At 47.2% G+C, this 12,824-nt stretch overlaps 1 protein-coding gene across 5 annotated transcripts in view; it reads right to left on the reverse strand.

Moving 5' to 3' along the window:
- Window positions 1–12,824, reverse strand: part of FARP1 (FERM, ARH/RhoGEF and pleckstrin domain protein 1) — a gene marked incomplete at its 5' end in the record, with an annotated part of 173,752 nt that overhangs the window by 22,213 nt on the left and 138,715 nt on the right. For all 5 annotated transcript variants that reach the window (XM_084270653.1, XM_084270652.1, XM_084270650.1 and 2 more), the window contains 2 exons: window positions 8,968–9,101; window positions 11,223–11,312. In XM_084270653.1, coding sequence (XP_084126779.1) covers window positions 8,968–9,101; window positions 11,223–11,312 — 224 coding nt within the window. The remainder of the gene's footprint in view (window positions 1–8,967; window positions 9,102–11,222; window positions 11,313–12,824) is intronic.

Consider the following 12,824-nt stretch of genomic DNA (forward strand, 5'->3'; position numbering starts at 1 on the left):
TATTCAGACATGCATTTTGTTTTGTAAAGCTGAACACGGTTATGTTCCTGCTGGATAAACTCTGCATGCTTTTCTACCCAGGAGATGAGGAAGGCCCAGCGTAGGAACAGAACACAGGCACATCTCCTATTTCATCCTTCAACAAAGAGACTCGTCAGACGAACAAGGGATTGCTCCCTGGTAATTTGACCACTATCCAGCTTCATAGGCTGTCTTTAATTATTTCCTATTGTGTTAAGCCTCCCAGGCACTCACATGCCTATTTAAGCAAGAAAAATACAGTTGCCAACATGATTTTCTCTCTGAACCCAAAGGTTACACCAGGGTAGGAAGCTGGGTTGTGTCAACGGTAACTCTAATTACTGTTGCCATTTTAGCAAGAAGCTGAAACATGCCAAAGAAATGGTCTATACTGCAAGGAAAGGCAGAGGGATGTAGGGACGTTACAAGACCACAGTCTCCACATGACAGTTATCCACACTGCATTAAAGTCCAGTTTCTCTCTGTCAAGTCATTCCCCTTCCCCCCCACCACACTGTTTCCCTGCCTTTCCCAGCCCTCACAGCCTACCCACCCAGCAGCTCTCCCCACTGAGATCTCCTCTGAGAGGCTGTAAATAAAACTTCCCAGCCACTAAAGCCCTGCTCAAAGTGCTGCGTATCAAAGTGCCCCTGCTGCAAACCACAACCTTCTGAAGTCTGCGGTAGGGGCACTGCACTGGAAGGAAGGGAGGGAAAGTTGCCCTCCGCCCGTGCAGCCAGCATGCAGCATCCATCCCATCCCAAACAATTCACACTGCACTGCTGAGCACAATCCCAGAAGTGTCACAGCCAGACGAATTTGTTTTGCAGTCAGTAACAATGTGGTATTTGGTAATTATCTCTAGAAGACCTCTTGCTTTATGCACTACTCTCTAACTCTCTGGCATCACTTGGATCCTTTGCTATGTTGCTACATTTGAGATAATTTAATGGAGTTCAGCTGCTTGGTACCTTTCTGATTTACTGCCAAGATGAATATGAAGAATATCATATTACAGACTGCTATTTCTACACAGAAACTGCTTTCCTGATCTCAAGGCTTCACACAGGCTGGTTGTTGCAAATTGCCTAACCACCAGCTAGCTACTCCAAGGCTGACCCCAAGCCTACCAAAGTCACAGCGAGCGCTGCCACGGACTTTGCAAACTTCAGCTAGTATGCAGCGTGGAGGTTCACTGAGCAGTCAGGTCTGTGTTTCCCAAAAGCTGACCCCCCTGGCCCCTCTCCAGCGCAGCCAGCACTGACTCCTTGCACAGCATCTCATCACATCAGTCACACGTGAAGCATCAGGAACATTCCCCTCCATTGGCCACAGGCTGCTCTGAGGTGCTTTGTCTGAACAGTTTGAGGGCTTTCACATCTTGGCAGAGTGACAAAGCAGGAGAGAAGGGTGTTCACTGAGAGCAACAGCCTCTCTGCTGGCTGAACAGGGAAAGGCTGACTCGTACCCAAGCCCTCAGCCCGGGTGACAGAGATAACCTGTGCTGCAGGCAGATGCCTACTGCTGGAAGAAATAAAACCCTAAGAAAATCCAGAAGCGTGGCAGCTGGGTATTACTTGCTCCTTCTTCCAGCTCTTCTCCCTGCTTTTCTCCCTAATTCCATACAAGCGCTGCACCTCACAATGGAGACGATTTTCCCACTGGGGATGGTGCGTGTGCGTGCAGGCTATGATGTGGAGCAGAGGGGCAGGGAACGCTGAAGCAGGTACAGAGGAACACAACAGCTTCACATCTGCCTCCTGAACCCCATCCTCCACTGCACCCCAGCTCTCTGCTGGGACTCCACAGTAACCCGAACACTACGTTGCCCTCTTCCCCAGCTCCTCAACCCGCAAACCCCGAGTAAACCATAGGAAAATAAAACCCAGAGAGAAAAGCATCCAAATACACTGAATGCTAAAAGACAAACCGAACACCTGATCCATGGGATAGTGCCTGACTGCCTGAACAGCCCAAAGCACAGCAGCACAGAAGGCACATCTCCTGGTGGAGTGTATTTGAAATAAAAACACTCAGCTTGCTGCAGGGGGGAAGAAGCTGCGCTGTGCATGGATGCCTGAATTGCACTTCTTCCTCCTTGTTTTCACGGGTCACTCTTTGAACGTGGTATCTATCTGCCAGCGACAAGGGACAGAGCTCAGGGACTAGGTTTTTACAAATTTTAATTGGGACCTGATTTGTGACTCTCAAGCTCCATAGAAGATGTGGGAGCTGCCTTCCCCACACATAATGTGCCATCACTCCACTGACACTGAGCGAGGAGATCTAAAGCCACTGAAAATCATGCTGAACAATGGGGGTTTTATGATTCTAAGAATAGTGGAGATATTACTCTGTAATCGGCTCATTTCCCGTTTTTCTCCAAACGGTCCCTTCATTTTTACAGTAATGGAAGTGTAAAACTGCAGGCAAAGAGGGGGAGGCCAACCTTTGTACCTGATAAGAGACTCAGACATTGTCTTTATATATTACTAAAAGCAGCCACCAGCTCGGTTTACGAGGGCTGTGCAAGCAGCTGCACTGGATTCTCAAATTACGTGCACTTCTTGGTGCACATCATTGAAAACTGAATGGGAAGACACCTCAGGTCAGCCCATACTGTCCTCAGTCATCTGGGAATGACAGGAGAAGGAACAGAGATTTGATGAGGATAGCAGGAAGGTGGAGGAAGAGAGAAAAACATCTCAACAGAGAGTTTCATTTTTTTTCTTCCCCAGGCAAACATAAAGAGAACTTTGATTGCAGCCTTCAATTGCACTGGGGAAAAAATAAATCAACTGCAGTAAATGATATTTACATGGTATTGACCTTATTTACAAATGATATTGATGCTATTGACCTGTTACATGCTCAGGAGCAGCATTTCCCTCCTGGCTGCTACACAGTTTGTCTTTGAACACTTGGGACACTTTTGACTTTCTAAGAGCATTATTCACTGAAGTTTTAATATGAAGAAATACCTTAAACATTCCCCATTACAGCCACCTTTTAAGTAAGAGGAACATTTTGTAACTGGAAAAAGAGTTGATTGAAGCAACACACCCTCTTCCTTTCTCACACCCTGCTCATTCCAGCTGGCGCTGCAGCCGTCCTCTCAGCAGTCAACAGTGCCCAAAATGCTGCTCAGAGCCCAAAAGAGATGTCCTGCTGAAGTCACTGGAGCTTCCCAGAGTCCCATCAAGCCTTTGGGGAACGTGCACGCATTGAAAGACTTTGGGCTGGCTATCCCCATTGTGAGAGAAGCTGAATCTACATCAAGCATGTGTCAGTAGCACCTTTAAACGGTAAGAGATGGGAGCAAGCGACGCCATCGCATGGAAATACACTGCAAACTCCACACTTCAATACTTTGCTGTGGCATCTCCACAGAGACAATCCTGGGCACATCCCACCTGGGAGAGCAACGTAGCTCTGGGTGTGACTAATGGATCCTGCACAAGCTGTTTCTCTCTCACCATTTCAGATTCATTTGGGTGTAGCACGGCCCTAATCCACCCAAGTCTCCAAAAATGACTTCAGCAGTGCAAGTTGTCCTCTCAAAAGCGGGCGTAAGGCCCTGGCACCAAGCCCATCTCAAGGCCTTTGTCTCAGGGATGCATGCTGCCTACCTCTAAGGTTTGTGCTACAATACACACTTCGTTCCTGTACACAGGACAAAGGCACTTCCAAAACTGTCCCCTTCACCCCCCTTCGCTAGGTGCAAACCCACTGAACAGCCAGTGCTCGTGCATTTGCAAAGGCAGAGAAGGATTGCTGCCTTGTTGATATAAACTCTTCATTGAGCTGTGCTTCCTGACTGCAAGTGCTTCCCAAACAAAAAACGGGTAATAAATCAACATTTAGCTTATCTGCCCACACCTCGCTGAGTGTTTTTTATTATAGGTTTGTAAACTGCCTTTTGTGCATCCTGATTGAGACTTTTCCTTTCATATGCTAAGATCTAAGAGGGGTTTTGGGTTTGGTTGGTTGTTTGGTTTTGGGTTTCTTTTTGGGGTTTTTTTTTGGCAAATTACTAGCCATGCATTTCTCAGCCACACCTGGTAGCACAGAGTGGCAGCTTTCCTCGGAAGTGCCTGGGAGCTGGGGAGCCCAAGGTCTGGCTTCCAGCTCCCAGGAGAAGGGAAGTCTGCCTGCGTTTCTGGTTAGGTACTGCTGCTTCTTCCCAGCATGTGGGGTAAGGCACAACATGTAGATTCACACTACCTGACAGGGCTTCTGAGGGCAGAAAGGGCTCCCTGGCTTGCCCTGGTGTTGCTCTCTGCAGTGCTGAGCTGCCAACCAAGGGGGGTAAGTTTATGGCTCTTCACTTGCCACCTTTCATCAGAATTTACAGAAACATTTGGGAACTTGTAAAACAAACAGTTAAAGGGGTGTGGGAAGATAAGCTCAATTCTTTTGGCTGGAAAATGATGCTTGTGGCCCAAATGAATAGCCTGTTAAACAGCTTAGATAAATGACGGAGCAAAGCCTACTTGACTTCTCAGATTCAACTGGCCAGATGTTGATGATGGAGCATGTCATGCTCTGCCTGCACTGCCCACACCTCTTCCTCCTTGCTTTAAAAATCTCTTGGGCCTTGGGAAACAGGGAGCCAGCTTTAAGTCACTGAGATACACCTCCCATATTTCCTCCCAGCAAAAGGGGTTGGGAAATCCCAGCCTTGCCCCCAAAGCTTTGCTGAGGAGCAACCCCGATAAGTCCTGGTAGCCGGGACCAGGACGTGGATGCCCGGGTGTTGGATACAGCTCTCATGGCATGTAATAACAGGACAGCCTGATGTGCATTGTTCTCTCTCCATCTCTTTTCCTTCCTCCTCCCTGGCATGAGAAGGAAGAGCCCCACACCTGCCTGCTGCCTGCCTGCATCCACCAAAGGTCACCCTGCCCCTCCTCAAACCACAGGGGGACGAATTTTCCGTCGGTGCCAGGAACACTGTCAGTCGTGCGAACAGAGGGCTCAGCACAGCCAGGGCAACCAAGGGGATTCAGCAACTGCTTCACTGGCTCTCCAACAGCACAAGCAGGGCAGAAAACATCACCCAAAGCACGGTACGACTGATCTTAGGATGCCGTGCAATAAAACCACCAGGAATCTTCTCAGTTTCATTGCCAGGAAGAAACCCAGGCTGTGAAAAATGAAGCAACTTCCTGTATTCTCCAGCTGAGTACTGGTGTCAGCATCGATTCATGTCTTGTTAAAAACTGTCGCTGTGCACTACACACCGAGGTGAGCTGCTCTTTGGAAAGGCAGAACAACAGAGAAAAATGGGTGAATCATGTAAAGAAACAAATCAGGCCTGCCAGAATCTGTAAGTGGGTTAAAAGGATACCGGCCCTTAAGAAGTTCAGTAGCAAACAGCCTGCCTCCGACAGAGGATTCAAACTGTTCAGAAGCCTTCAAGCAAGCCAGAAAGGCTTTTAACAACATGCACAACCTGAGCTTCTTAAAAGTCTATAGATGTTTTAGCAAATTAAAAGCATAGGGTCATCTAACAATGGTTACACACCAGCCTCCCCTGGCCTGCCTCTCCTCACAGCTCTTTTGCAGAGCATCAGCTTCAACGTGAGCCAAGTCTGAAGAGACCAGGGCATGGCCTCCCCTAAGAGCTTCCAACACACAGCACGAAGGTTTGAAACAAGCTGTAGACATATTGATAAACCTCAGCACCTGACTCGCACGGGGAACACAGGTGACTGGCTGTGGGAGGCTCTTCCTCTCAAGGCCAGCTCCCACAACACACCCAGGTAGCTAGGGGCTTCCACCAGCTGCTTGATGAAGTAATGCAACCCTTTCATTTAAAAGCCCTTTTTCCATAGGACATGCCACCCTCGGAAGAACACCAAGCACACTCAGGTCTCCACCTTTCTCCATGCTCCACCTGCCTGGAAACATGAAAGATCTGACATAGAAGAGTCAGATTTAAATGAGCTGCTGTGAATGCTGCCCACACCTGCCTGCAGCAGTGCCACTGGCTCAGCCAGGCCCGGGAGATGCCCCACAGCCGGCGTAGCGGCTGGGCAGAGCTCTGCACGGCGGTGCTGAACGCAGCCGAAGCCCACTGGCTTTTAAAACCACCCAGGGCAAAGACAGAAGTACAGTTGTGGCTGCATGAACACTGAACTAAGTGACCTTGATCCTGCTGCTGAAGAAATTCCCTACCTCACTGCCACTGGCTGCTTCTTCCGCTTGCTGAGGGGCTGTTTGTTTTTGTCACTTGTCATTTAATTAAACAGTAATCTCTATAGGATAGAACTCATTGCTTGCAGCTTATCTTGGCATCTGTGGCATTATATAAAAACACCAACACCTCCAAAATAACACCTGCCAGCAAATCTGCCTCCCTTTCCTAAGGCACGTATTCAGATCTCCCAGAACTTGAAAAACACACCCAGTTTGCAACAGCGGTACTACATTAAGTAAACCCACACTGTTGTCTGCAAGCTGGATGCAGAGCAGGGGCAGGAACGTGACTGCTTTTCTGTCAAGTGAATCAGAGCAGCCGACAGAGAATTCCCAGTGGCTTCATGCTAACTGTGGAAGGACATGCAATAGCTGAGCTGACAAAGTCAGAACGAGGTCTCCAGCTGGGACAAAGTTACCTCAGCAGAATATTTTTTTAACAAATCTGGATTGCAAAATAACCTCATAGCAGATCAGCACTTGGTATCATAGGACAACTGCAGTTTAAATGTGGTATTAAGAGCCTTAAACTGAGGTTTACCACTCTGTGAGACCATAGCCTTAGGGCACAAGGAAAAGCTGGAAAACAAAACGCTTACTCAGCTCTGAAAGAAGCTAACTGAAAAGGAGAAAGAAATTAAAACCATGGAAAGCCTAAACTTACTCATTCCCTTCCTTTCTCTTCCCCTTCCTGCAAAGCTGCCTTTCCACAGCAAGCTGCTATTGCAGCATCATCCAATTTTTGAAGAACATGACACCTGCATAGGAGGTTGTCATCCACCTTTAATGCCACCAGAAACCCGAAGGGTAATGGGGGAATCTCTGTTTCTGCACGTGACCCAAGATTCAGCACCAGCAAGCATGCTAGATTAGACTGGTCTGATAGAGAGCAGAATTTGACCCTTTAATAACTATGCATGTTCCTTTTCTCACCATGCACCCTTCACCCCGAGTAGCTGGGGATTAACCCCAACTACTGTTAATCCCACACTGTGGCTGGAGAAACAACTGCTGCTTTATAACATTATAAAGAGCCTTCTCAGAGTACCTGCAATAAACATGCCTTACTGGAAAGCAATCAGCACCAGTAAGAACTCTGACTGGATTTAAACAGGAGCAGCCCAATGAATAAAAGGGAGACATGGGCAGAGTTGCTGTGCAGCACATGCCTTAGGAGTAACCTCATGGTGAGCATCACCCAGAGAGTCCTGGGGGAAGACGTCAGCTGTAAGAGTATCATATTCCTTTCTCCCCAGAAAATATCCACTAAATCTGGGTCTGTGAGGGGTGGGTTGCTCGAGTTCGCAGCCATGTGGTGCTCTCATTCAGTGACCTCACTCATGAAAGCTAAATTCACATGCTCTGAGACTGTGTTTTGGTTTTGTTTTGATTCATTAGTTAAAGAGGCATTAAAGTGATTATCACTCATCAGGTCTGCCTGCTCTGCTTTCACATGATTTTCTCCTGTCACTTTTCTAACTGAGAAGGAAAAGCCAGGCTCCAGGCACTGAAGATAAACTACCAAAAAGTGCCTACTCAGAGAAAGACAATCCAGCCCTGATGAGTCTAATCAGAGCAGGGTGAGGGCTTCTGCATGCTGCCTCTGCTCAAGTATCAGTGGCCAAATAAACTGAGTGAAGAGTCTTGCCAGTGAAGAACGACTTGCTTCCTATTTCACTAAAATGCCATGTTTTGCTGTCACTATTATGCTATGGATAGATATTTTTTAAGCCAGGTGTCCTCTTCCAGCACTCCATCAATCTGTAGAGTGCACTACAGATTCTGAGAGTGTCAAAGTTGCAGAATCATAGATCACAGAATCATAGAATGGTTTGGGATGGAAGGGACCTTAAAGATCATCAAGCTCCAACCCCCTGCCATGGGCAGGGACATCTCTCACTAGACCAGGCTGCTCAAAGCCCCATCCAATCTAGCCTTAAACACTACCAGGGAGGGGGCATCCACCACCTCCCTGGGCAACCTGTGCCAGTGTCTCACCACCCTCTTAGTGAAGAATTTCTTCCTACTACCAATCCAAATATACCCCCTTCCAATTTAAACCCGTTCTCTCTCATCCTATCGGGCCATGCCCTTCTATAATGTCCTTCCCCAGCTTTCCTGCAGGCCCCTTCAGGTGCTGGAAGGCTGCTATAAGATCTCCCCAGAGCTTTCTCTTCTTCAGGCTGAGCAACCCCAACTCTCTCAGCCTGTCTCTATAGGAGAGGGGCTCCAGCCTTCTGATCACCTTCATGGTCCTCTTCTGGACCTGTTCCAACAGTTTCTTGACCTTCTTATGTTGGGGACCCCAGAACTGGACACAGTGTCCAGGTGGGAGTACTGTGGGAATGGGAAGCTGGTCTCTGAAATCCACTCCAGCCTAGACTTATTTGACAGAAACAGGCCTTGGTCCTTTGCTGCTCCCTCTTTATTACTGATAAACCTTCCTTGTAACATATTTTTTCAGAAGAGCTGTCACACAGAAACACTGACATTTGGCAAGAGGAAGATTCATTCAGCATTACATCTCATTTGCATATGCCTGTACCTGATCAAGATATCAAAAACAATAGAGCTTGTCAAGTAAACAGGAACAAAGCAGGATCCGATGTACCCAGTCTGTTAATAACCAACATCTGTGAGTTCCACAAATGAATGGCTACAGTATGTCACAAAGAGTTAGCAAAGGAATGCAAAAATGCTAAGCTGCATAGAACACCACAGCCAAGTAACAAACAGCACTCTTACCACAGAGCAAGCCTCTGCTCAACTTCCTTCAGAAAACCAGTGTGAAATTTGTGCAAAGGTTCGAAGTTGGAGAAAATGAGACTTTTCAGTGTTTCAGGCATGCAATCCTCTTTACTCACTGCACTCTGAAACCACTACAAAGGGAAAAAGAAGAAAGGTTACTGGGGGGTGGAATGCAGCAGGTATGGTCATTTGCTGCCTTTACACACCTAACCAGCTCCAGTAAAGACCTTGTTTAGCTGGCACTGGGAGTACAGCCCAGGCTACCCCTGACATTCCCACAGGCTGGACCAGTGCTCCTATCAGCAGTCAGGCCTTGCATAGTTAAAAGAGAAACTCCCTTCCCCTTTGCCATCACTGATCAAATCTTGAAAATTCTTTTCAAGCCCAAACTGGTTGGTCAATACAATCTGAATTTGCAAATGCCGTAGGTGCAAAAGTATTGCACTGCTTGTAACACTTGCAAACACTCCAGTGAAAACAAAAAGTGCACTGTGCATTTTCTTTTGCTGAGCCCAGTCTGAAATCCCTTTGACAGCAGTTGCTGCAGTAAGGGCTCGTGCCCATGTTGCTGGGCATAGATAGAGAAGAGCATTTACTTTGCAAAGTGAACAAGTGGGGTGGTAGTTTGCACTTTTAAGACAAGACACCAGAAGCAGCAAACAGGAGAGTCAGTGCCAAACACTGTTAAGGCTGCAACAGGCTCCTGCTTGGCTTTCCTCCATGTTCTTATTATTTCAGGTAAGGTTAGTGTGAAGCCATAGAACCAAGGGCTTGCCAAGGTGGCATGGACAATTCTCTTCAACACGCTAGCACTACTCCCTCCTCGCTGCCCTGAGGGCTCCAGGTATCTATCCAGCAGCACCCAGAAAGCTGCTGGGACCACAGAAGGCTGTCAGCAGTCTTGATTGAAACTGCACCAGCTGGAGGTGACCCAGACCTTCCATAAAAAGAGACTCTTCCCGAGCCTCTCGCTCCCCCTCTTTACCTCTGCACTGAGCAGAGCTAAGGTTGAAGAACTGCACACCCACCAAGTCCCAAAATTCATGCACAACACTCATTTCTTCTACCTTTACCAATGATGTTGGCTATTTGCCCACCCTCCGTGGCCTCCTGGGCCAGCCAACTGTGGGGGCACAGCTGATGGGCCTGGCTTAGTTGTGTCTCAAGGAAATGGGAGTTTAGCTCTGAAGAGCTAAAACTTTCTGTCTCTGCAACCACTGGGTGAAACAGAAGATGAAAACAGCTTATCTGCTGTTGAGACCACAGCAGTGACCGCTCTCCCACAAAACCTGGCTTCTTCCCTCATTGGCCTGGCTTCCCAGAATGAGCAGGCAGTGGAGCCACAGTTATCTTGCTGCCTGTAACAATTGTGCTGCTATGTCTAAGTTGGCATCAGATCAACTGCATCTGCCATGAGGGCTCCTGGAACAGCCGAGAAGCTGGGGAGAAGGTGTCTCTCCTTGGGTCCCAGCTGGTACCAACAGACACTTCCCTGCTGCATGTCCTCCCTCTTCAGCACAACACTCAAGGCAGGAGGCAGCAATGCACCTCACAGAGTTTCACACACTGGGAGATTAAAGAGCTGGGAGGTGTGGAGCTGGCAACCCTGCTGAAATGCCAGGAGGGGTTTTGGATCCAGTGTCCTTTTACAGACAACTGTTATTTAAGGCCAAATCTTGCACACACTACTCTTGGAAGTTAAACAAGACGGTCAGTGTGTGAGCAGAGAAGGCATACAATTGCCTTGGTGATTTTAACAGGCTGTGATCAGATGCTACAGATTAATGACTCGTTTAACAACAAGTTTCACTTACTGAAAAATCAGAATCATTCACACAGGTACTCCACAATATTTCACGTTAAACAGGGGGGCATTTAATCCAGGAGAAAACATTTATGTGTCCCCTTAGGGAGCTACTTCAGTTTTAAGAGAAGTCATTGAAAACCCACAGGCATTTTTAGCAATTACAACCACAAAGCATGAGAGCACGAAAAAATAACTGAACCGTGTCCCAAGCTCCTCAACCTGATAGAGTTTCACAGTCCATGTTCCTAACCACAGCACAAATCTCTGCCTTCTGCTTTCTGTGTTATTTCCTCCCTAGGGCTGTACTCAAGAGCACTGCAGAGAATACCTACAGTGCAGAACATAGAAGAAGCATGGAGCAGCGAAGATGTTAAATGGAGCAGATGAAATACTACTGCTGGCCAGAGGTTCACACGTTTCATGAGTAATGCTCAAGTAAACATACCGATGTGATGACTTCAAGGTCCTTCAGGTACGTTCGTTCCGTGGTCGCTACTTCCTTAGCAATGAAGTAAGCTTTCTCAGTTGGGAACCTCTGCAAATTGCAAACACATTAGGTTTTCATCTACTTTTATGAAGCTGCTTTCTGTAGGGGAAAAAAAACCACCCTGCAGACAGCAATCACCAAGAGAGTTACAAACAAGTGACCCTTGCTTGTGGTTACTGCGATTCATGCCTGAATGTTCTGAAGCCCTGAACACAATCCTTCCTGCAAACACAAGAGAACAAGCACTTTCTATGGGTTCTTGATTGGTTTTTTTCTGCCAAGGTGATTTCTACAGCTTTGGGGTGCTTACTCCACACATGCGGAGCAGGGCATATTCTTAAGTTCACAAAGAAATCCTTCACAGGCTAGATAGCATTTGAATCAAATTTGACCAATGTAAAATTTGACAAAAGGCCAAAAACTAGTGTCTGATTATTTTAAGTTTCATTGTCAGGATAAAAATACATAGAAAAATACTTTAAAATATTAATCAAATCCATAGGATTTTCCTAGCTCAGCTGGACAACCTAACAGTGAGAGAGTGGGATAATTTTAGTGTAAGCCACAAATTTCAAATTTCAGGAAAAACCCCCCACAAAAATCCTCTTGCATTATTCAAGAGGCAAAAGTGGGTTTGACCTCTTCATTCTGAATAGCCAAAGGATCCCAGTTGACCTTGCTCTGTGCTGCTCAGGAAGCAAAAAGGAAAGGTGAAGCATCCATAAATCTTTTGCTTCTACATCTCCCCCCTGTGATGGCCAAAGGCTGCACTAGAAAGGGATGCAAAGGGAGATAGTGTGGGCATTTCCCTGTCAGTATATAACCCCGTAGGACCCATCATCAGCTGCTATAGACAGCAGTCACTGGTACAGACTGCAGTCACTGGCTGCTCTAACTCGGACTGACCTAGAGAACTGTGAGTCCATTAACTGATTCTTGCCTTTCCTTCTCAAACGTTTCTCACATATCTTGCTAACTATTCCAAGTGGGAAACGAGTTCCTCCTTGAACATGCTTTCCAGCAAAGCCATCTGAGTTCCTACCTCCTTCTTCCTGTGATGCTCCATGCTTTTTTTGAGGAGAAAAAAGCAAGCAACAGAAGGACAAGAGCAACCCCCTCTCACTCTGCAGCAGAGGAGGGACGAGCCAGCAGGCACCCAGAACACCCTGGCTCAGACAGCATCACTTCTATCTTTAAAAAGCAGTTTTGGATGTGATGCTCCCTTATGGCATTCCTGCGATGGCAGGGCTGAGCCAAACACTCTCAGCTGAATGCTGCAGGCTGTGGGTCAAGGGGAACATTTTCCACTCCCACAACCAAATGTTTCCAGTGGTGCTCCCAGAAGAGACAGACTGGAGAGCCTGAGCTGGATGCTGCTGCACAGGCTCACGCTGTTCCTTTTCCTTCTGTCATCTGGAAATTTCCCTCTGATAACACATTGGACTTGACTGTTACAACAAACTACCAAACTCCGCTCCTTAGAAACAAACCAGATTTACAAGAGACCCTGTCAGAACAAGCCCTTGAGGTTGCAGCCAACAGGACTGGCCCACATTTATC

The sequence above is a fragment of the Gallinula chloropus genome (genome assembly GCF_964237585.1).
Source record: "Gallinula chloropus genome assembly, chromosome: 1".
NCBI lineage: Eukaryota > Metazoa > Chordata > Aves > Gruiformes > Rallidae > Gallinula > Gallinula chloropus.